We start from the raw sequence: 25285 nt of genomic DNA, 5'->3' as shown, positions 1-25285 counted from the left end.
CCACGCTTAAATTCATTTACCCAGTTATAAACCGTTGCTAAGGCAGGGGCAGATGTGCCATGAACTGAGTCCAATTCATTTTTTATCTCATATGGAGCTAAATCCTTTAAATGAAAATGTTTGATTACCGCTCTGAACTCGTTTTTTCCCATTTTTCTTAACGAACAATTTTTTTTTTTTTCAATTGGTTATAAAAACACGTAAACTCAGAAGATGTGGACTGTGACTGCACCATATATCTAGTCGGGAGTGGTGCTGACTGAAAACAGATGATTTGGAGCGATTCGCGCGCCATCTGTTGGTCATTCTAAGGACTTATTGAACTACCCTCGTATTTACCTGCACAAATTGTCGACCATCTAATTTGGCCTTTTTTCTTTGGATCGTTGTTTCTTTAAGCTATTTATGATTGCTTTATTAATGATCCCGAATTTCTTAAAATTGCTACAAAATTAATCACAGCAAAAAACGGGAAAATGGAGACAACATTCTCAAATGATAGATTATAGGGGATTTTGAGAGAAAACGAGAATAGGAGACTGACTGAGATTCTTAAAATTAGTTAATATAATATTGGAAAGATGCATACCTTAGTAATTGAATTCGTCGTGTGAGACATAACTTCGCGCAAATCCCTGAACAAGAGATCATTATTCTTTTCTAAAAATCCTCGTACGCTGTAGGTCACATCACCAGCATAATGCACCAATCTAAATTCCTTAAAAAGAAATGAAAAACAATATTTCATTTTATTAAAAAAAAATTTATATTCTCTGCTAGAAATATTTCGTATTATTTATGCTTACATCACGACCCATTATCTTCTGAGTCTGAATATCAGCTTTCATGTGACTAATATAGTGAGGATGACTGCTCAAATTTGAATTTAATTTCTCCAGGAAACTTAAATCTGTTGGATCACCAGGCCGCAGACATTCCTCGTCCATTAGAGATATTATTCCTAAAATTATTGTTCATTTTATTTCATTTTTAGAGTGTTTGATTTTTGCTGTTTTATAATGAAATTGCTTAAAATAAAAGTACCTTTGTACTTTTCCTCAATGAGATCACAGATAACTTTGTTATTGAAATAGTGTACGTTTTCCCACTCAATTCCTTCCTTGAGATATTCTTCTTGTTCAGATTTTAAAGTCAACTGAATGAAAAGCTGCTGTAGTTTTTCGTTGCAGAAGTTGATGCAGAACTGCTCGAAACTGTTGGTTTTAAAACAGGTTTTTAAAATGTAGAGAAGATAAGTGAAGAGTCAAATATTTAGGAGCGGCTTACATTTTAATTTTATTAGGACTAGCATCATCAATCGTGCGCGTCTGGTTTTTCGACTCGAGAAAAAAAAACAATAATTTTTAATACAAAAAAGAAATGTTGAATAACTATTTAGCCGTTATGTTTATAAGGTTTTATATATATATATAGTTTTCCTAAGATTCCTAAGAATTAAAACAAAATTTCGAATATTTCAGATATATCAAATCAAAATTTCAAAAAAAAAAGAAGTTAATATATAAAAAAAAAATTAATTTTCAAGCACTAGCATTTTAAGAAAAAAAGATAAAATTTTTTCTAAAAGAGGTGAATTTTCTATCAAATAGTTTAATTCTTGAACCCGAAAGAAGGAATTTTATCGCGAAAATTAATTTTAAACCAAATAGTTGAATTTTGAGCCACAAATATGAATGTTTAATCAACAAGATTAATTTTCTAAAAGAAATACGAAAAAATAAAAAACAAAAAGAACAAACTACATAAATTTTCAACAAAATGATTAAATTTTTAACCAAGCAGTAGTTAAAATTTTCAAGCAAAAAAGATGGCTTCTCAAAGAAAAATGTAAATGTTAATATTTTTATTTTCTTGAAAACTTTTAAAACTTTTGTAAGAAGCTCCGAATTCTTTAATTAAAATCTCCAAACATTTACATCTTATTTAACATTTATAAAGTTTGAAATTAATTTTTTATTTTGTCAAAAATTTTCAAAATTTTACACTAATCATTTAAAACTTCATAAAAAGCTTTTATATTTTAATTAAAAGTTCATTTTTTTAAATAAAAAATTATTTAAAATATTCCCAGGAATTAATTTATTTGATTTTTTATTTTCTTGAAACCTTTCAAAATAAAAGGCTTCGCATTTTCTTAAACCCTTAAAAAATCAACACTTTCTAAAAAATTTTAAAAATTTTAAAGTTTGAAATTGTTTGAATTTAATTTCAAATTAATTTAAAAAAATCATTTAAGATTTTCGCAGGATTTAAAAACAGTTAAAAATTCTTAACAAGCTTAATTTTTTGTTTAATCTTGTTTTAAATTTGTTTATGTTTGAAATTATTTTTGAATTTTATTAAAACTTCTTCATATCTTTTAAAATGATTCAAATGTTTTCTAAAATTGGGAAATATCAAAATTAAATAAATTTCCCTAAGATCTTCCTGATTTTGTTTGGAAAGTTATAAAAATGTTTTTAAATTTGCTTTAAAAGTTAATTAAAAATAAATCATTTGAGACTTTCGCAAGGATTAAAAAAAATTTCTTTAATTTTCTTAAAACTTTTCAAAATTCTGGAAAAGTTAATTTTTTTACACTCTTAAGAAATACATTTTGTTACAATTTTCTTTGAAATCTTCTCAATATTTAAATTATTTTCGAATACTTCAATTTTCCGATAAAATTATCGAACAAAATTTTTCAACGAAAAGTTCATTAACAAACGAATGCTTAAATTTTCTATAAAACTGATATTTTGCTTAATCTAAATTCTTCTAAAAATGATTAAAAATAAAAAAAGGTGACAAATTTTTAGGGGTTCCACGAAGGCAATTTTTTTCATTATTACACAACACGTCTATTTTCACTTTTTTACCCCTGTCAACTCTGCATTAGAAAAAAAAAACTAATAGCGAAAGTTAAAAAGGGCGGCAAAGTTTGAAGGGCGGCGTAAAGTCTTAAATTTTTGTCAGTATTACATAAAAATTTCATTTTTATTTATATTCTATTTTTTCTTGTCCACTCTGCAATAGAAAAAAAAACTAGTAACGAAAATTGAAAAAGGGCGGCAAACTTTTGGGTGGCCCGATAACCAAATCCGGCTTGGAAGAAGATAAATTTAAATTTAAATCCAGTATTACTGACCTGTTTTTTTGGAAAATTTCAAAACCATAGATGTCTAAAATTCCCATTATGACAGTTTGCTGATTGTACTTCATAGGTTGTAAAGATTTATTAAGTCTGGTGACGAGCCAAGTGAATAGTCTGTCATAAACTGCTTTTGCCAATGCATCTCTAGCATAAATGGCTAATTCTCTGTTTAGAGGAGTGACTACAACATCACCATGTGCGTCTATAGTGCGATGTGTAAATCCTTGGGCCAAATCCCTCAGGTCGCATCCTAACAACTGTTAATCATATTTTCAATTAATACTTAATTATTAAAAAATTGGTCAAAAGTGGCACCCCACGCCTAGGAAAAAGGGTTTCAGTCTATTAAGATGTTGATTAAGTCGCTTAATTTCCGTCTGCTATAGTTCGCCCTATATTTCCCTCCCTTCACTTCACTATTCACTTCCAGTGATTTTTTTTAAATCCATCTTCCTCTACCTCACCCTTTCTTCACATCCTTAGCTAACCCTCACCTTTATTGAAACTTTTCCTTCCCAAACTTATCCCCACTAAGCTACTGTCCCCTCTTTCACTTCCACCATTAACCTTACTATCCTCCCACACTTCCAATCATTTTATTTCCCTCTTTAATCTCCCTTCATTCCCTCTACTTACGCTCACATAATTTCCTTTCAATTCCTCTAATTTTCCCTCCTCTCATTTCCCTACTTTCCCTTTTTTCCCAAACTTCTTCCTCCGCCTTCCCCTCTCCTCATTTCCTTAGCTAGATCACGCATTCCCCAGCCATTACTTTCCTTCCCCTACTTACAGGCCCTATCCTACTATTCCAACCTTCACTTTCATCAATGCCCACCCTCATTATCCTTATACACTTTCCATCATTCCCCCTCGAACCCTTGCCTCATTTCACCTCATTCTTTTTCCTTCACCACTTTTCTCAAACTTTTACCTCGACTTTCCCCTCTCCTCAGTTGCTTAGTTAACACCACCCTTCTCCAGCCATCACTTTCCGCCCCCTATTTATCTGCACTACCTTATTATTCCACTCTTCACTTCCATCACTACCCACCATCACTATCCTTCTACACTTTCTCTCATTCCCTCTTAAACCCTCGCCTCATTTAACCTCATTCCCTTTCCTTCTGTTCCTCTCTTAAACTTCTCTTTCTAATTTCGCCTCTCCTCAGTTGCTCAGCTAACACTACCCTTCCACAGCTATCACTTTTTTCCCCTATTTACCTGCACTAAACTAATATTCCATTCTGCACTTCTATCACTACTCTCTCTCACTATCCTTCTACACTTTCCATCATTCACCCTCACCCCCTTGCCTCATTTCAACTCACTTCCTTTCCAGCTCCTCCTTTCCCAAACTTCATCCCCTACTTTCCCCTCTTCTCACTTGCTTAGCTAACACTACCCTTCCCCAGCCATCACTTTACTTCCCCTATTTACCTGCACTACCCTAATATTCCACTCTTCACTTCCATCACTACCCTCTCTCACTATCCTTCTACATTTCCTAACCCAGAATGTGACTTATGGTCTTTTGAGTCAGAAAGATTTGAATTCATATGACTTCGAAAAAATTCAAGTTGACTTCAAAAGGATTAAAACGAATTATGTTTGACATGAGTTTAGCAAATTCAAAATAAATTGATGAAATGACTGAGAATTCAAGGTGATATTAAAAGACTTCAGAATTAATAAACAAAAACTAAAAAATCCATTGATTTGATTAAGTTTAGAAGAATTCAAGTAAACCAAAGAAAAAAACCAAGAGAACTCCCATAATTTCAAAATAATTAAAAAGAATTCAAGATGAACTGAAAATAAGTCACAATAAATTAAAAAGAATTCAGGATGAATTGAAAATGATTCACAATAAATTAGAAAGAATTCAGGCATTCCATTACTTTTGGAATTTATTTTTTCAAAATCCCTGACTTTTTCCTGACCAATCAAATTCCCAGACTTTTCCTTTATTTCAAGGTTCCCTTATCTGCGGCCATCCTTTTTAAAGACCAAAAATTTAGAAGCAGATATGCAACAGAATAAAAAATGATCAGGTTTGAATTTTTTAAGGTTTCGCAGCCCCGGGCAGAAACCTTTAGAGGGGAAGTAGGCACAGTGAGGGGAAATGAGGGAAAGGAAAGTAGGGGACGTGAGATGAAATTATCAAAGGGTAAGTAGAGGAAGTGAGACCAAATGTTCGTTTGGTAAGCAGGGGAAGTGAGGGGCAGTTAGGAAAAGAAAAGTAAGGGGAGTGAGCGGAGGGAAATTTGGGAAAGTGAGGGGAAGCAGAGAGGGAGGGAGAGTAGTGGAAGTGAGACGAAATCGGGGAAAGTAAAGAAGGGGAAATTATAGGGAAAATTATGCCGAAATGAACTATAAAAGAAGATGAAATGAGGGAAAATGGAAAGCGATGGAAAATGAGGGGAAGTACCTGAAGTAAAAAAGGGAAAGGAGAAATGGTTGGAAGGGTAACTAGGGGAAATGATGAGTAATGAAGGGAGGACAAGTTAGGGAAATTAGATAGAGAAAGTATGAGAACTGAGTTCAAATTTAAGGGTTAAATAGGGGGAAAGGTTGAAAAAGGATTGGGTAACAAAGGGGACGGACTGTGATTCCTGTACATTTAAATTATTCAATCAGATATTAAAAATAGTTGACACTAAGTTAAAAAAAAACTATTGAAAGTAGGTACGTTATTAGGGTTTCGTAGCCCCCTGCAGAAACCCTTATAGTTTCAGTCGGAAGTTCAACAGTCCATCCGTCGTACTCTTTTTCAAAGAGGGGAAGTAAGGGGAAATAATGGGAGGGAATTAGGAAAAATGAGAGGAGAAAACGTAGGGAAAGTCAGGAGATAGAAAGTAGAGAATTGAGAAATTGAGAATTGAGGACAAATGAGGGGAGGGGAAATATGAGAACTGAGAGGAGAGTGTAGGAGAAAAGGTAGGAGGTAAAGTAGAGAAAATGAGGGGAGGTGAGATAATACAAGTGGCGAGAAAAAGGAGGAAAGAAGTAGGTGAAATAAGGGAAATGAGGGCAGGGAAAGTAGCGGAAGTGATTAGGAATTAGGGCGAGTAGGAGAAGTGAGTACTAAGGAAGAGAATCAGGGGAAATAAGTACTGAAAAGGGAAGCAGGAGAAGAGAGGTGTCAGCTGGGGATGCTAGAAGAGGGTGAACTAAGAGTGGAAAAGTATAAGAGGGGGAGGCCTGAACGACTTAATTAACGTATAATAGGCTAAAACCCTTTTTTTTACTAATTTTTTATTTTACCTTAGAAACAGCTTCAACAGACGCTGGTTTTAAAATTGTTGCAACTCCTTCAGTTTCAGTGAAACCGACGTTTCCCATGTGTAAGACCGAAGCGACGATAGCAAAAATATCATTCTGTTCTTCTTGTGAAATTTCCATCACCTTCATGGCCTCGATTACGTCTCCGTATTGACTAGCATCATCGATAGTATCTATTGCACCCTTTATCTGAAATCAGATTCTGATCAATTTCTATCTTCTTTTGTATATAAGGAAAAAACTTAATTCAGTCCGACTTCGCATTGTTAAAGTTTTATTATTATATTCATTGTTTATGCTTGTCAGACCCCAATATTATTCTCTAAGTTTATAATAGCTGAATTTTACCAAAAATGCGACAAATTGGCCTCTTTTCTTAGGGACAATATTTTCGTAAAAATAATTTTGCAATACAATTTTCTATTTTTGGCGCAATAACAATACCTGATTAGGAGGCGTTAATTTAAGAGATACACACTTTTGATTCTTCTTTATCCTGCTGGTTTAAACATTTTGATGAAAAATATTGATAAAAAAAAATTTTTGGCTGAGAAAATTCTTCAGAAAAATCCCCGTGAATAAAATGTCTAAAAAAAGTGCATTGTCTTTATGAAATAAAAAAGTTCGAAAAAACTTTTTTTTAATCGGATGAAAACTACGTATGCACAGTTTTATTCGTTTTTATTTTGAAAAGAAACGTTCAAATGTTTGGTATCACGTGAAATATTTTTAAAACAATTCTTGACCTTATATTAATATATTTTTAAAATTTTGAAATCACATAAATCGTTTAGGAAGCCCATAAAATTCTTCGAATTGTTTTGAAATCTTGAAAACCCCTCAAAATTACCTCGAAAATCGATCAAATCTTATGACATATTCTGAAATCCCTTGAAAACTTTTAAAGTCCTTAAAAAAATTTTAATCATCGAAAACCCATAAAATCCTTTAATGTTTTTGATTGATTCGAAAACATGAAATTTCTCGAAATACATTGAAATCCTTTAAAACCTAGTGATACCCCCAATATAATAATTATTCTTGCTTCCTTGTGATTTAAATAAAAATCGACTTACCCCACTACTTAGGTAGTAATACGTATCGAGATTACGTTTGAGGAATAAATTACGTAGAATGTCGTCATTTGCTCCAACAAGAAGCTGATAAAAAATGTGGAAATTGCGTTCTCCTGCTGATTGATGTACTACCCTTGATTTTTCCAGAAGGTAGTTCAAGATATTCCCACCAACTGGATCACCCTATAAAAATGTATTATTTTCATTAAATACGAAAGCTGTAAAGTTATAAAATAATTAAGAATTTTTTGTCTATTCCAATTTAAAAATAGAAAATTTGTAAAATTAAACGTAATATAAATGTATCCTTGGAAATTAAACGTACTTGAAAATCAAACTGAATGTCCATATACTTCCCAAAACGGGAAGAATTGTCATTGCGATTGGTTTTGGCATTTCCAAAAGCTTCCAAAACTGGATTGCTGCCAATCAATTTAACATTAACAGCTTCTACTTTCTTCTTGTGTCCGGTTGCAGCGGCTATGAATTCTAAAATTTTTTTCGATGCCTCTGTCTTCCCTGACCCTGATTCTCCTAAAATAATTTTTTTTTTCTTGAGTATTAATATATAATATTGTTTAATATTATAAAGAATATTTTCAATATAATCGGAAACAACTCTTTGAAAAAATCTTCATTTTTAAATCCTTTCCTTGCTTCCAGCAAAAGCTGTCAAGTCTAACCAGAACTGAATTTCTCTACTGAAAAATCAGGACTAACCGTATGTTTCTGTTTCTACTTATGCTTGGTAAAAACGACGAGCATTTAAGTGAAAATGGCACGTTCTGGGAAGACAGGGGAAACATTTCTCCAGAACTTTTTTGGAAACTAGTAGTCCAGTCATCTGGCAGTTTTAGATGGTAATTTCTGGAGCAGTCATTTTTTTCTTTTAAATACTTCATTTGGGGGTGCATAATATGGGGTCCGCTTCTGTGAACAGGATTTCCTACCGGAACAAGGGAATTTTTTTTTGGGAAAAGGTGCAAAATATCACAGCCATTGGATTGGTTCTTTCCTGTACATTTGAGAGGAAAAAGTGTTCTTACAAAAATTAAAGTAGATAAAATTCTGCGTAAAACTAAAAAAAAAACGTTGTTCTATCACCAATAGTCCAAATTAAAGAATTTATTAAAAAAATTATATATTCAGGTTAGAAATTCATTTAAGGAGATATAAAAAAGTTCAGCTAAGAAAATTGGCTAAATGAATAATTTTTATACGTTTAAAGTCAATCTCACAATGAAGAATATTTTGTTTAAATACTATCATTAATAATGAAATAGTGATAATTATAAGTATAATCAAATATTTCTTTGCAGGATTTGTAATTTCGGCATTACTATAATTAATAGTCTGAATGTAACTTTTAAATTGAAGATTGTTCAAGTTTGAGTGTCTAAAATATTTTAGATTTCAAAAATATTTAATTTGTATTGATTATCGAAAAAATATTTCACCTTTAAAATTGTATTTAAATACTAAATGATTTATTTTGAAATCATTTAAATAAAAATTTGTAGATTTTTTTTAGGAAGATGTAAAATTAAAATTTGAGACCGTTCAACGCTCATATAAACGTTTAAAATTCAAGTGGATCAATTTTAAATGTCTGACTTTAAATGATTCAAATTAGAATATTTAACTTTGCAATCGATAAACCTAGAATATTCATATTTTTTAAAGAGTTTTCTTTCAAGAAAATAAGTATCATTCTGCATATTTCAATCGAATAGAAAGTTTTTTTGTCGATCACAGGGGTAAATTTTAATAAAAATTCGCAATTATTTTGAAAAGTTGCATGAGCTTAGTTCGCTGACCTCTTCAGCGTTATATTATTCAATCAAGAGTTCACATAGAATTAAATTTTGAATTGACAAACAAATTTTTTATTGTCAACTAGTCTAAATTTAAATTAACATTAAATTAATAATTAAATGAACAGGCGAACTGCAAACGCTAATTTAAATTTAAACTAGTTGACAAAAAATTTTTGTGTATCAATTTAAAATTTTAATTTTGTATGAACTCATGATTAAATGATATAAGACTGAAGAGGTCAGCGAATCAACCTGATGGAAAGTTGAAAAATAATTGCAAATTATTATTCAAATTTGAACCCTGTGAATGACAAAAAACTTTTTATTCAATTTTGTTAAGAGTGTTAAATTTTTATTGTATTTTCAAATATCGTATATTTAAAAAGCGATTTTTGTAAAAATTTAATATTTTTGGTTCAAACTGTCACAGCCTGATTAAAAATTAACTTTTCTATTGAAAATTTACATTTTCGGATTCAAAATTCAACTGTTTTGTAGCAAATTTGGATTTTTCATTAGAAAATTCAACGCTTTGGTAGAAATTAAACAATTAGGTTAAAGCAGAACTACTTATTTAAAAACTTAAAAAATAATTTGGTTGAAAACTCATTTTTTCAGTAAAAAATAAATATTCTTAGTGGAAAATGCCACTGCCTGGATAAAAATGAACTTTTTTGCTAAACATTTACATTTTCGAATTCGAAATTCAACTGTTTTGTAGCAAATTTATATTTTTTATTAGAAAATTCGACGCTTTGGTAGAAATTAAACAACTAGGTTAAAAGCAGAACTACTTATTAAAAAACTTAAAAAATAATTTAGTTGAAAAGTCATGTTTCGGTAAAAAATAAATATTTTTAGTGGAAAATGCCTCTGCTTGGTTGAAAATTAACCTATGTTAGTTGAGAATTCAAGTATTTTGTTGAAAATGAGTATTTTTTGGTTAAATTCAACTATTTAAGATTTAAAATTGAAATCTTTCTGGTTGAAAATTATTGTTTTCGTTTAAAATTCATCTATTTGGTTGAAAGGTTTTTTTAAGTTCCTCTTTCTGGTTTTAAAATTCAACAATTTGCTAGAAATTTAGAAATTTCGTTTTTTAAAGTTAAAAATTAATATTTGAAATAAAATGTAACTATCTCAGTTTGGATAAAAAATTGGACTTTATTTATTTAAAAATTCAACTTGATTTGGTAGAAAATTTATGATGAAATTCAATTACTAAGTTAGAAATTTAATGTATTTTGTTGAGATTTCATCTTTTTTAGCACACAATTTTTTTTTATAATTCACTCTTTAGTGGAAAATCGTCTTTTTCATCAAAAAACTCTTCTCTTTCAGTAGAAATTTAATCTTTTTTATTATAAAAGCAACTACTTAGTTAAAAATAAATCTTTTTTGGTTAAGAATGTAAATTTCTGTTACAGATTCGTATTTTTTGTTCATTTTTACTGTATTTGACTAACAATACAAGTTTTGTTTTGGTTAACATATCAACTATTAAATTTTTTGTTAAATATCGGTAGAATTTAAGTAAAATATGGAGGAAGGTCGAAAATTAAGAACCTTTATAAGGGGGGTTACGTGGCTAAAAATTTTAGAAAAAAACGTTAGGTAATTTTTGCACGGACTCTAAAGAGAAAAGGTGAAAAATAGGAACTTATATGAGAACAGGAGACCCATTTTAGAAAAAAATTATTAGTTAAAGTAGATACCATGCGCCTACAAAAAAAAATTCATAGTCTAATAGGTCGTTCAAATGTCCCCCTTTTCCCAATCCCCTCATTTTGTTTTGAATTTTTCCTCGGAGCACGTCTTGAATTTAGTCTAGAATAATCGCGCCTCGAATCTGATCTCGAATCTTGTCTCGAATTTTGTCTTGAATTTCGTCTCGAATCTCGTTTTGAGACTTGTGAAAACTGTACGAAGGACGAACACTGGACCGAAACCATAAGGGTTCTGCCTGGGGCTACGAAACCCTAAAAAGCCTTTTTTGACCACCCAATTGTTCATTTTAAATATAAGTTGTTATAAAGTAAAATACTTCAAAAATAATACCTGAGATTAGGATACATTGGTCGTGGTTTTCCTTAGTGAGTGATTGGTAGGCGGTATCGGCGAGTGCAAATCTGCAAGAAACATTCGACATTAGTAAAACTAGAAAAGGAAATAGTTGTAATTCTTTGTTTAAGAATGTAAAATATTGCTTTATTTGCTTACACGTGTGGAGGTGTTTCGAAAAAATTCCTTCTCTGATAGAATTCAATTGTTTCCTGATCATAAATTGGCAGCTTCTTGTATGGATTTACTGAAACAAGTACTTGTCCAATATACGTCTGAAAAAATATTTAAATAATTCATAATCATATTTTCTTGTTTTAACATTTATTTGATGCTTAAACCCGGTTACTAGTATCATAAAATTGGAGGCTCATTAATAAAATGTCAGATATATTTTTACATAAATAAGATTTTCTCGAAATCGTTTCCTCAGATTTTCGATAAAGGCTTTTTCATTTTCAAAGTCTTCTAACAGCACAAAATCCTGGACTCCAACTCGATCTCGCTCGTGTAGGCCCCTCTCCATGTTTTTTGAAATTCGTATTTCAGGGTGGCGAATTTCCGGTTGAGAACCGGAATGATTTTCCTGATTATCCGGTACGACCGTATAGTCACTGAAATATAAAAAAAAATTATGAATAATATATACACATAAAGGCAAGTAAATAAAAGATTTATTAAAAATAAATATTTACAATGTAGATTTTTAAGGGATACTAATTAATCCAAGTCAATTTAAATGCTTCTTAATGTAGGAGGCGCTATTTTAACAATTCAATATTTTGAATATTCCATATTGGAACCTTATTGAGATTTGAAGTATTATTATTTTTAAGTAACTCAATTTAAAGTATTTAAACTTCCATATTAGAGACTATCATTTTTCACAGTATGGAGCCATTCTAGACTTAAGATTCTAGGGATTTAAATACTTGATTTAATATTTAAATTTATTTTAAAAAGCTTTGCCAATTTTATTACAAGATATTCTTAAATAAATTATCAGCATCTATTAATTAAATAAATAAATAATACAGAAAACATATTTATTCATTTCTTGAATTTGTCCCTAAATTCAATGAATTTCAATGATAATTAAAAAACAAATTTTATTTTATCTTCATGTACCTAAAATTTTACATATTATTTTGAATAAAAACCATTTTCCACGTGACTAAACACTCGGTAAAAACAGAGAAAATGAGACTTTTAACGAAAATAGAGAAATATATTTTTGAAGTAAAATTAAAGAGGGTACTATATTAAATTAAATTTTTAATTTCTAAAGTCAAGTAAAAATATTCCATTTACAACAAGATGTCTTGTCTTAAAATTCTTGATGACTAGTCTAATATTTTTTATAAGCTTGGCTAGACGTCTCGAATTTTCGAAACGACTAGTCAACTAATAATTTCCTAACAGGTTTGATAATTTTTTTTACTGAATTTATCAAATATTCAAAAGGATTAGTTACATATCCAGATCAAAAATTAATTTTCAAGCAAAAAAAACGGATTTTTAACATAGCAATTAAAATTTTAACTGAAAAGTTAAATTTACAATTGCAAGAATTAATTTTCATTAAAAAACACGAATTTTCAGCAAAATCTATAAACTTTCAACTAAAAAAGATCAACTTTCAGCGAAAAATTAAACATTTTTATTTAAAAAAATTAATTTTCAAGCATTGATCTATTTTCAACTGAAATGATGGATTATTCAACTGTATTAATTAATTTTCAGCTAAAAACTTAATTAAAAAAAAATAATTTTCAACCAAATAGGTAAATTTTCAGCAAAGCGCATGAATCTTTAACTAAATAATTGATTTTTCATCTAAAAAAGGTCAATTTCAAAAAATAAAGTTTCAACAAAGTAGTTAAATTTTCAACCAAAGTAATGCATTTTTGGTTAAAATTATGAATTTGAATTGATGAATTATGAAAAAGATGCATTTTCAACTAATATGATGGATCTAAAACTAAAATAGTTTAATTTTCAACAAAAAAGAAGAATTTTGAGCCAAGAAGATTAATTTTCAATACAAAATACGAATTTGAAACAAAATATATACAAATAAATAAATTTATTAGTTTAATTTTCAACAAAAAATGATTGATTCTTAAAGAAAAATGTAATAGCTGCTATTTCAACCAAAAATAATTTTAATTGTAATAAAAACAGTTAATTTTAACCAATGACGACGAATTTTTAACCAAATACATGAATTAGCAACAAAATAATTTAATTATCACCTAAAAAATGTAAATTTTCAACAAAAAATTGTATACTCAAATTTGAAAACAAAATGATGAATTTTCAACTAGAATAGTTCAATTTTTAGTTTAAAAAATCAATTTTGAACAAAAAAAAAGAATTTTTAACATAATAGTTCAATTGTCAACCGAAATAGTTAAATTTATAGTACACAAATTTAGTTTCAAAGAATTAAATACAGTATTTTCAACAACTATATTTAAATTAAAAGCTAAAAAATTGAATTAATTTATTAGTTAAATTTCCAACTGAATAGATTAATTTTCAACCAAAAAAGATAAATACTCAAAGAAAAATTTTTATAGTTGCTACTTCAACCAAAAAAGATTTTCATTTAAATGTAACAACAGTTGAAAGTAACCAATAAAGACGAATTTTCAACATGAGTTGGATTTTCAAGTAAGAAATATTTTTTGGTCAAGAGAGAAAAAATGCCAACGAGACTGTTAAATTTTCAAGCAAAAAGATGCTTGATTTGCAATCCAGAGAATTCATTTTCTGCCAAAATGATAAATTCCTAACAAAAAACGAATTTTTAACAAAATAGGTCAAAATAATTCAAAATAAAAAATATTAATAAATGTTATATTAAATTTAGCGATGTGTCACGTCGTCCCGAAATTCGGGATGAGTAGTCCAATATTTTTCATAGGCTAGCTTAGTCAGTTGTCCCGAAAAATCGGGACGGCTAGTCCAACCCTTTTCCAATTCCCCAATTTTTTCGGGACTAGACGCAGCCTACATTTAAACAAAATTAGGGCACGCCCCCAGAAAATTCCCTGATAATTTCAGGTTTTTCTGTTGAGTAGACTCTCTGTAATAATGAAGTCCTAATTAGTAAATTTTCACGTTTTACTTTCGTATCATAGCTTAACTTCTCATCTATTGTTCAACTCTTATTTTCATGAGCTCAATTTCAATTTCCTGGGATTTAATTAGACTGTACAGTCGGCAAGACTTTATCACCTCAAATCCCGTTAAGAAATACACCTTTCGCTTCGTCTCATCTTAATTAATCAATTTCATTACTTAACAGACATAAGACATCACGCTGTGACTTAAAAGTGACGTATAAAAAAACCATTAATATTCGACTCAACGTTCTTTAACGACAAAAGATTTTTTTTTCTTTCACAAACCGGATTCCACAAAATACACGAGGTAGTCGTCGACTACCTTTGAGTTCAGTGACTGGACTCGGCTGGTTCACCATATAATTTTTCATGTCCCATTATAAAATCGCTAGCTCGCATTGCAAGTACCGCCTCAAGTACTTGCGTGTCGTCTAAAACCCAAGTTCTACTGTATCAATGTCATAAGTTTCTTTATACAATAAAAAAAAAAATTTATTTCCTGCGACAGATGTGCGGTCGAGGTGATCCTTTTGATTGAAATGTAATACATATTCCATTTAATTTACTTTCTACCTTAAAGCCGGTTCATAAGATTATTTCTAGAGAACTGGTTATAAAATGATGGAAAAATAAGGAAAAAAATTTAAATGAATTTATATGCAGTATGTCTAGAGAAATTTTGTTTTCAAATTCCCGGAATATGATCAGTTTTAACGTTTTTCCGGGTTTTGTCTTGTAATATATGTCTTAATTTCGCACCTTATAAATTATTAGTTAATTTAAGGATTTTTAAGATTCAAGCTAATCAAGAAAATACATTTTTACTTTCATTTACGCGTTCCTTGATATCTCCTGCTTTGAATTCACTATTTATATTCCTTAAAATATGATTTTTTGACTCTACGGCGATTAAATATATGAGTGTGGGTCTCACAGATCCATGTAGGCGTTATCATAGTTACTTCGAAGTTGCGGCGTTCTAGAGTTGAAAAAATACTGAAATGTACGCAGACCCCTTGCTATTTGTTTAAATAACACGTCCATTTAAAATGTTATCATTTAGTCTAGAAGCATAAAGTATTAAGTCTGTAACCTTTACAGTCTTTCCGCTTTTTCTAATGTTTGACTTGAATGCGAACTGAATTATTTGAATCCAATAAGCAAATTCATCTATTTTTGGTTATAAGTTCATTCTTTTCAGTTGAAAGGATAACTATTAAATTTTTTGTTAAGAATTCATCTTCTGTTATTAAAAGATTTTATTATTTGGCTTGAAATAGAATTATTTTGTTAATTGACATCTTCTTTCTTACATAAAAATTTTTTTAATGAAAAATTCCAATGGTTTTTTCTTTAACATTCATCATTTTGGTTTCAAATTTCCTCTCTTCCTGTTGAAATGTCGTATTTCTTCGTTAAAAATGCAACTATCTGGTTAAATAGTAATCTGTTTTGGTTGAAAATTAACTTATTCGTTGAAAAATCACATTTTCAAGTTATAAATTGAACTGTTTTATGGAAAATTCGTATTTTCTGCTCGAAAATTCAATAGTTTGATAGAAAATTGAACTATTTGGTTCGAAATTAATGTATTTTGTTAAAAATTCGTCTATTTTCTAACAAAATCCGTTTCGTTCGTTATAAAAACGAATTCTTTTTTAAAAAGTGTACTTTTTTGTTAAAGATTTATATTCTTGGGTTTAAAATTGAACTGTTTTATAGAAAATTCGCACTTTAACTTGAACATTCAACTATGTGATACAAAATTAAACTGTTTTGTAGTCAATTAGTTTTTACATTACAAATTAATCCTCCTGAATGCAAATTTAACTACACTTTATTTTTCGTTATTATTTCATATTTTTTAATTTATAAATTAAACATCATATCCATTATTTAAACTATATAGTTTAAAATTGATGTAATTTGTTAAAAATTCATATTTTTTCGTAATAATTAAATCATTGTGGTTAAAAATACAACTATTTGGTTAAAAATTAATCTTTTCATTTCAAAATTAATCTTTTTGTTTTAAAAATTAAATATTTGCCTGAAAAATCAACTATTTTTTTGAAAGCTCTTCTTTTTGCTTTAAAGATATTTTGGATTAAATTTTGTTTATCAGCTGAAAACTCTTTCTTAGTTAAAAATTCGTTTTTTTTCTTTAAAATTTCATCTTCTAAGTTATTCAACTGTAAATTTTATTGCTTTAATTAAACTTTAGGAGAATGTTGTTGACTCATGAAATAAATTTTACATCCCTATTAGAACTAAGAATGAAGAAATTTGTTTTGTTCTGTACGCCCTACAATGCATAATAGTTGAAATTAAAAATCAAAATGTTAAAGTATTTACTATTTTTTTACAGGCAAATTTTGATTTACAGGTTTTAGGTTTGAAATTTAGACATATTCGTTTACAATTTTAAAATCCTCAAGACGAAGATATTACATCATTGAAATCAAAATGTTGGAAGTCTGAATATAACGCTAATTAAATAGGAATAATTTTGTGTTAAATTAAAATTAAACTAAGTAGAATTAATAGCAGGATTGGTTTTTATATTATTCTACTTCTCGAAAACTTGAATACTGATATATTTTTTTCGTTTTTCTGATAAAAAAAATATGATGTAAAAAATTGACCTATAAATGACCTTTGAGGGAAAGCTCAAAGTCAAATTCAAGGTTGCTGAGCCGAAGCAGTATAGATTGGACTCGGCCCATACGTGGGTCAAGCCTAAAAATCTTCAGCTGAAGTTCAAGTTCATCCTTGAACCATGACCTGAGCATATTTTTAGACGTAAAATTTCCCGCTCTTTCGATTTCCGTTTTCAAAAATAGGGGTTCCTATTAAAAAAAACAAAGTTGACTTTGAAATAACCTTGAAGGTCGAGTTCAAGGTCACCCTTGACCCATGAAGTTAAAACGGACGTAAAATTTCCCGCTATTTAGATTGTCGTTGTCAAAAATAGGGGTTCCCATTAAAAACAAACAAGGTTGATCTTGAAATAACCTTGAAGGTCAAGCTCAAGGTCATCCTTGACCCATGACCTGAGTACATGTTTGGACGTAACATTCCCTGCTCTTTCGATTGCCTTTGTCAAATTCAAGGTCACCACTGGATATTGTACCTTGAAAATTATTTAGGCGTTTCGTTATTTTTTGGACACACTGTATATCTAACTTTACCTCGGAATGAACTACTTGCAAATCTCACGCCGTACGCAGTTACCAATCACAGCTTAAACGGATGGGACCTACATCAATCGCATGTTTTCATCTTCAACTATATTAACAACAATAGAATCCATGAAACCTTCAATTATAATTAAAGGTTTCATGGATTGCTGATAATTATCAGCAATTACGTCGCAAAGTCTTATAATTGTAAATGTTCGTACACTGAAAATCATGGGGAAAAACAACAAAAATCCCACCCCTCAATATAAATCACAAAGTGAAAGAAGCAAAGCAAGATTTAGTACCCTAAAAATCTAAGGTTAAAGTCAAGATGGCCTTCGAGGAATTTGACAGATGGAGAAAACAAAACAGAAGAGTTTTCGGTCAGTGACCATCATCATTATCAATAAACATTCACTTCATATAACGTTCGCGCATCATTTCGGTAAAAGGTTTTCGGACGCTCCCTTTTCAGGGGGTTCTATAGGCTCATAAAGTATGGTGGGTTCGAATAAAATATCGTAAATCACTCATAGGGTTACACACGTCTTCACGCGGAGAATTACCTTACCCTTACCCTGCTTGAATGATGTAATATACTATTTTTGATTAGATGAATTCACAGTCTATGGTTTGATTCACAGATATGGTTTGAAAATCGAATATATAAATCGCAAGTTTACTATTCAAATAGTACGCACTGGTTAGATGCAAACTTTCGACCCGGCCTTGTGAGTACTTGCGATAAGCGTCAGATTAGATACAATATTGAAAATGTCCATAATTTTGCAACTCACTGATACGTACGTTTAGTCGTAAAAAGTGTATGCAGGAAAGGCAGTTCCAAATCAATTTTGACAATCTTTTTTGTATAATTTTATTTCTGTATAAATCTGTATGTACTTCACCAAAATATTTACCACTATACCATCTCGGAGAAGCTGCATAGATATTTTTTTGATCTGTTTTGAATATTTATAATATTAAATAATAGAAACAATTCTACCATTTTAGACAGTATTTCAATTTATAAAACAAAAAAGACATCTTTTAATAAAGAATATAAGTGCAAGTAATTTCCGTAATTTATTAATAATTAAGGTTTATTCTAAAAAATATTTTAACTGAAAAAAAGTTGACTCACAATCAGTAAATAGTGAAATAATATACAAAAGAAATATACCAAAGCTTCTGTGGACTTTCGTGTACATTTTTATCGGGCGCATTTCTTTAAGATGGATCAATTTGATCTTTAATCCACTAATTCACTTTATTATAAACTTTAATCAACGTGCACTCACCCCATTTTTGAGTTTCAGGGTAAATAATGCACCAAGTCTGATTGCAATAATGGATTAATGAGATCTCCCAGGTTTCATTTAATCTCGAGGAAAGTGTCGTGATATTGCACTGACGATCGCAAAATTAATTCTGTACTAAATTATCCTATTTAATGTATCGTCTTAAGATAAGATATGTGTGTACGCGGTGGATTAATCTTGATTGGCTGGCGCAAGCTCATTGTTTCATTATGTTTGAGATCATCGATATTATGCCCTACCCTTATTGATTCAAGCAAGTCTCGTCCAAAATAAAAAATTTAAATCCAACCCCTAAACTAAAAGCCTTCTAACAAAAATCCCGCTTGCTTCTAGAAGACTGCAAATTTGGAATTATGTAAGAAAGAATTAATAAAAATGACGATGTTAAAACGATTAAATCGAAAAAATAATGTTTGAAGAAAAAGAAAAAATCTACCTCAGTCTGGATTTGAACCGGGAACGCCACTATCCATGAGTAAAGCGTTAACCAATTACGTCCAATTGTGCCTCGGTTTCGTAATTGGTTAACGCTGCAGTCATGGATAGTGGCGTTCACGGTTCAAATCCGGGTTGAGGCAGATTTTATAAACAAAAAATTCCAAATATTAATTCTATGAATGTAACTATGCAGAAGCTTAAAAAATGTGCAATTATTTAATTCAATCAATTTGGAATAAGGAATTTGGGTCCATCATATAAACATTTTGAATTTTCACCCGAAACCTAACGTTCAAATTTTTCACAAAATGTTTTGTTTCCCTCTTCATTGCAGATTATAGGGAAGTAATTATAATAATAATATTCTTTTGTTATCAACGACCAATATTTAAAATTATCATATTTCAACCGAAAAGTTAATTTACAAACAAGAACTTTTCTATCAAAAAGATGACTTTTCAATCCAGAGGGAAGAATTTTCTATTCAAAAAGACAAATTTTCCGCGAAACAGTTGAATAAAAAAAAGAGATGAATTTAAACAAAAAATAGTTTAATTTTCAACCGAAACAAATTTGAAGCCGAACAGTTGAACATTTAACCAAAAAGATAACATTCTACAAAACAGATAATTTTTTTAAAAAAGATAACTTTGAAGAAAATCGTTGAATTTTCAACAATATAGTTGTATTTTCAATAAGATAGTTTAATTTTTAACCCAGAACGATCATTTTAAACAAAATAGTTGAATTTTCAGCCTACAAAGAATAAAGTGTCAGCAAATGATCGAATTCTTAAGCAAATAAAGAAATTTCAACCAAAAACAATTACAATGTCAACAAAATAGTTGCATTTCAAAACCGACAAGACGAGTTTTTTAGAAAATATTTCAATGTTTTTATCTGAAAGGACCAATTTTTTATTAACACAGTTAAATATTTGTCCAAAAAAGAGGACTTTTTAACAAAATAATTAAATTATGCACAGAATATTTGAATTTTAAGGGCATATGATACTTAGAAAATTGTTGATTTTACCAGTTTTAGGTTCCCCCGGCTTTTTTTCTAGAATAATACATATTTTGTCTTCAAAATTTGGGAAATGATAGCGAACATGCTAACGGACGTTCCCACACACTTTTTTGTAGGTTAATACAAAAAAGTTTTAATTTAACAAAATGTGATTAATTTGCATATCACTTAGGAATTAGTATTGATTTTTTTCAGTGTCAGATTCCTCCGGATTTTTTCATAGGATAAGAAATATTTTGCCTTCAAAATCTGGGAAATGATAGCGAACATGCTAATGGACGTCCCCAAACACTCGCTTTGTGTTTTTTTATCAAAAAATTTTGATATTGCTAACAACTTGCATGTATATTTAGAGGTTATGTGCGATGCAATTCAGCCGAGCGTTACTTCCAAACTAAACAATATTTTTGGCCGAAAACTTTGGACTTACAAATAAACATAGTAACTAATCTCCCGCACGGAGAAAACGATATCCCACAATGATATTGCACGACTTCTGTATTGAAATAAAGCGCAATATGGTAACGTACAAGCAGGTTCCGGAGCTTTTTAGGATATTATAATGCACTAACATCGCTTTCCCACTACTAGAAACCTCGTATATATATAATATGATAAAATAAGAATATAATGTAAAATCTTGCAATGTACAATATCAGGATTTTACGCTATCATAATGTGATGATTACGATATATAGCGCAGGAATTACGGTATATATTGCAATTCTTGCGATATCGTTTTCTCCATGCGGAACTAACCTTGTTTGCAGGCAATCAAAAAAGTTTATTTCATAAATAATTTCCAGATTATCGGAAAGGCAGAGATGAAAAACGCCGTAACCTCAAAATAATGCATATGCGTAAAATTTTTATTTAGCACAATAAATTTTTTTGTCATTATCCCTCAAAAAAGAGCCCGGGGATGTCCGTTATGATATTTTATAGCATCTCCGAATTCAGTTTTTAAAAATTTTCATTTTTATGGAAAAAAAGCCAGGGAAACTGTAAGTATCACATGCCCTTAAACTAAAATGATAAATCTGTAATAAAAACAAATGAATTTTCAATATAGATTTTCAATTTTGAACCATGTGGATGAATTTTCAATAAAAAAAGAATATTTCGACCAAACAAGACGAATTTTCAACAAGATAGGTGAATCCTAAAAAAAAATAGACTAATTTTAAACGAAGCAGTTGCAGTTTTAACCAAAAAGATAACATTTCTACCCCAAAATATAAATTTTTAACCAGAAAAATAATTTTCAAACAAATATTTGAATTTTCTACCAAAATAATAGAATTGTCAACCCAAAAATACAATATCTTAATAAAACTGTTGTATTTTCAAGGCAAAAGGACAAATTTTCTACAAAACAATTGGATTTGCAAACCGAAAATATGAAGTTTCCGCAAAAAAAGTTAATTTGCAATCAAATAATTGAATTTAAACTAAAGACAATCAATGTTCAGACATAAATGGATTAGTTAAATGTTCAGTTAAAAAATCTAACTTAAAATTAAAAAAAACGAAATTTTAACAGTATAGTTAAATCTTCAACCAAATAATAAAATATTGACTTAAAAGTAATTATTTCTGAACCAAAATATAATAGTTAATTTTTTAATCAAAAATAATTAAGTTTCAACAAAAATAGTTAGATTTTATCATTGGGTTCATTTAATCCTATTGTTCTTAGGATATAATAAAGTGAATGTTGAAGCTTTTGTGTTCTGAGCAGAACCAATTTCTAATTGATTCTGTTTACGTGCTTCAACTATTTTCTAGAAAATTTATGAACAAAAATTCTTATTATCAAATCGCGATTTCTTCAGAGTATAAAATTTCTTGTTATAAAACAATAAAAAACTATTTTAGGTCATTTTGGACTTCAGCAATTTTAACATTCTGTTGCAATAAGAGACCATTGGATGTATGGTAATGATAATAATAATTATAGAAAAAGCGGTCAAATCTTCAGAGTTAGATTTTCTCGATTGCTCGTTGCGCACAACGACCTGTGAAATTATGCAACTGCAAATTTACTTTTAAGATCTGTATCACTTTTCTCTACACACCCGCACTATCTTTTTCTCTATTTAAGTGCGAGACCGAAAAACTTTCATTTATGCGCATAAACATGTTCTCATTAATTAGAACGGTTGCTGGGGTGTAAAAAAACCGCTTATAATTTGAAAATAAACTTAAATCTGAAATAAATCAAAACAGTTTAAACTGTTTAAGCTAGTTAAAGATGAAACTGAATTCGTCGTATATTAAAAATTTAAATTTTCTTTTAAAGTTTAATTTTTATTATAGTGACTTTTCAGAAATCTTATTTCAAATCATGCTAATCAAGATTATCGTCCTTGCGAACATTGAATTCCACGTGAAAACGTGTAACCCTACGAGTGATGTACTATATTTTTTTCAACATCCGTATGGAAATTAAAAGCCATCCGTTCAAGTAAATCGAAATAGTTTAAACTGTTGAAAATTGAAACTGAATTTATCAAATATTTCATAAAGTCTAACGATATCAAATTTGGAAAAGGAAATATAAATAAATAAAATGTTTTATTCAGTACTTTAAAATAATATTTTCTTTCTAGAAGCTTCATTTTATAATAAAATAAACCTGATTCAAGAATAGAATGCTAAAATTAAACGAATATATTTTATTTCTTGTTCCTAGAGTATCATTTTATGTAAAAATTGCGAACAAAGTAATTTAAAACTCTAAAAAATTATTATTAAACAAAAGGTTTATAAATAAATTGTGAACATTTAATTAATCTTCAAAATGCCTTTGCCATGTATTTTATTTGTATGTACTCCTTAAATATCATTGGATGTTGAGAAATCAGCACTCTTGCGATAAATACAAAGTTCAGCCACCTGCCAAAAGGGCCAAATCAAGAATAAAAAGATTGTCTCTCACAGTAACTTCTTTGTACCTCACATTCCCCACTCTTACTTTTTTCTCATTCCTTTTGAACCTCTAACATAATATGAAGATTAGGTTGGGCTGAAAGAAACTTAAAATGATCAGATTCATGGTTAAAAGAAGTGAGCAGCGTCTTTCTGAAATTCCAAAAAATTGAATTTTTATCGAGTAGGAAGGGAGGAAATTTCGATTTTTAATTTTTTCTGAATTGTAAGATGAACATTGTTTTGTTCTTAAGATTCTGATGGAGTTAAAAGGGAGGAAATTTTGATTTTCCATATTTTCTGAATTGGAAGACGGACATTTGTTCTTTTTAAACTTTCCATCGATTTGGAAGGGAGTAAATTTCGATTTCCAGTTTTTTCCGAATTGGAAAAGGCATAGTTTTTGTATTTTTAATATTTTTATCGAGTTAGAGAGGATGAAATTTTAGCTTTCAATAATTTATGATAAGAGTTGAAAAGGACCTAGAGGGCACCGCAAATAACTTATTTTTTACATAAAGTAAAATTTAGGAAATCATTTTTTTCGCTTAAAAGAAGAAAATTGAGGGGCAACGAATCAAAAAATCAACAAATATTGATGCTTTATAATCATTTTTTTATATCGCTAATAAAAAATTTATTAATTTACCTATGATTTATGTCTCTCTTGTTTTATGCAGTGAAAGATATTTCGTTACCACTTTCAAAGTATCTCGTAAATTTCCTAGCACTTAATATCCAATATCGTATTACGATTAATTTAATTATGATACTACCGCAATATTTTGAAGAATACGAACAGTGAGAGGTCCCCCTTGTTACTATAATTATAAGAGATTTATCACCATATTATTAAATTTATCTATAGAAAAGTAATAATATTGATAATGAACCATATTCTCCTGCATTAATTTATGGGCTTTGTAGTTAAAAATTTTAATAGATAATAAACTGATTAAACTAAAAATGACGATAAGTGAAAATTACAATACAAATGTAAGATTTTAACAACTTTAATCGGCAATAAAAAGCTAAAGTTTCTAATAGTTATTAAAAACCTTTAGAATTATATTATACTACATATACGACTTCATGTAAATAGTTCATAAAAAATCAGAATTCCTGGTATATTTGACAGTAAATTAAGCATAAAATTTATAATTAAAAAAACTGCGTCTAGTTATCCCGAAAATTTTGGACAGATAGACCAAATTATTCTGAAAGTTATTATTACTTATCGTTATATACTTAGTATATTATATTATCACTTTCTACTGCTTATTAGTACACACCTCGAATTTCGAGACACTTTAAAATAAATAAAATTTTCAATACACATTTTAACATGGCTTATTTATTTAATATAATATTCCCGAAATTTTTACTATTTTTTCAGAAAATAAATTTACTTTTTTTTAAACTGTATGTAATAAAAATGCACACGAAGATTAAAAATAGTTTCCTTTGATTTCCATCAAACGCACCAGCTTCTTTGTCTGCGAAAAATTATAGCAGGTATTATTTTTTTTAAATATTTATCAAAAAAACTAAAAATTGTTGAGAGTTTAATTTTTAAGAAGATAATAGTATTAGCACGCCAGATTGTAATTTTAAGAAATAAATTCTAAAAGAATAAATTTAACAACAAAATAATGATTTTAGAAGCTTAGGGGACCTCATTTTACCTGCTTTGTTTTCTTCTACAACAAGTTTATTTCTTACACAATCTATTTCCAGATTGTTTCAGAAGCACTGACGTAATAGCTAAAATTCAATATTAATATTTTGGTCACTGTGAGCCAAGTTATTAACGAAAAAGATTATGTGCTCAGTAGTGCGCAACTCTCTTAGAAGTTTGTAGA

The 25285-nt window shown here is 29.3% G+C and overlaps 2 protein-coding genes across 4 annotated transcripts in view; one reads left to right on the top strand and one right to left on the bottom strand.

Annotated features, from left to right (window-relative positions):
* The window catches only part of LOC117182300, a 132191-nt gene that overhangs the window by 46477 nt on the left and 60429 nt on the right, over window positions 1–25285 (top strand). The window lies entirely within an intron of this gene.
* LOC117182297 (unconventional myosin IC) overlaps window positions 1–25285 on the bottom strand; it is a 94946-nt gene that overhangs the window by 22313 nt on the left and 47348 nt on the right. For 2 of the 3 annotated variants that reach the window (XM_033375430.1, XM_033375431.1), the window contains exons 2-11: window positions 11791–12004; window positions 11550–11665; window positions 11388–11458; window positions 7838–8046; window positions 7513–7695; window positions 6419–6625; window positions 3149–3411; window positions 1045–1214; window positions 807–961; window positions 590–718 (exon numbers count right to left, since the gene is read on the bottom strand). In XM_033375430.1, coding sequence (XP_033231321.1) covers window positions 590–718; window positions 807–961; window positions 1045–1214; window positions 3149–3411; window positions 6419–6625; window positions 7513–7695; window positions 7838–8046; window positions 11388–11458; window positions 11550–11665; window positions 11791–11916 — 1629 coding nt within the window. In that variant the 5' untranslated portion in view covers window positions 11917–12004. Of the gene's footprint in view, window positions 1–589; window positions 719–806; window positions 962–1044; window positions 1215–3148; window positions 3412–6418; window positions 6626–7512; window positions 7696–7837; window positions 8047–11387; window positions 11459–11549; window positions 11666–11790; window positions 12005–19004; window positions 19109–25285 lie in introns of those variants that run through there. The other variant, XM_033375429.1, reaches the window with a different exon arrangement.

The sequence above is a fragment of the Belonocnema kinseyi genome, chromosome 10, assembly GCF_010883055.1.
Source record: "Belonocnema kinseyi isolate 2016_QV_RU_SX_M_011 chromosome 10, B_treatae_v1, whole genome shotgun sequence".
Lineage (NCBI taxonomy): Eukaryota > Metazoa > Arthropoda > Insecta > Hymenoptera > Cynipidae > Belonocnema > Belonocnema kinseyi.
Note: the sequence above shows the minus strand (reverse complement) of the source record. Positions and strands in the feature narration are given on the sequence as shown.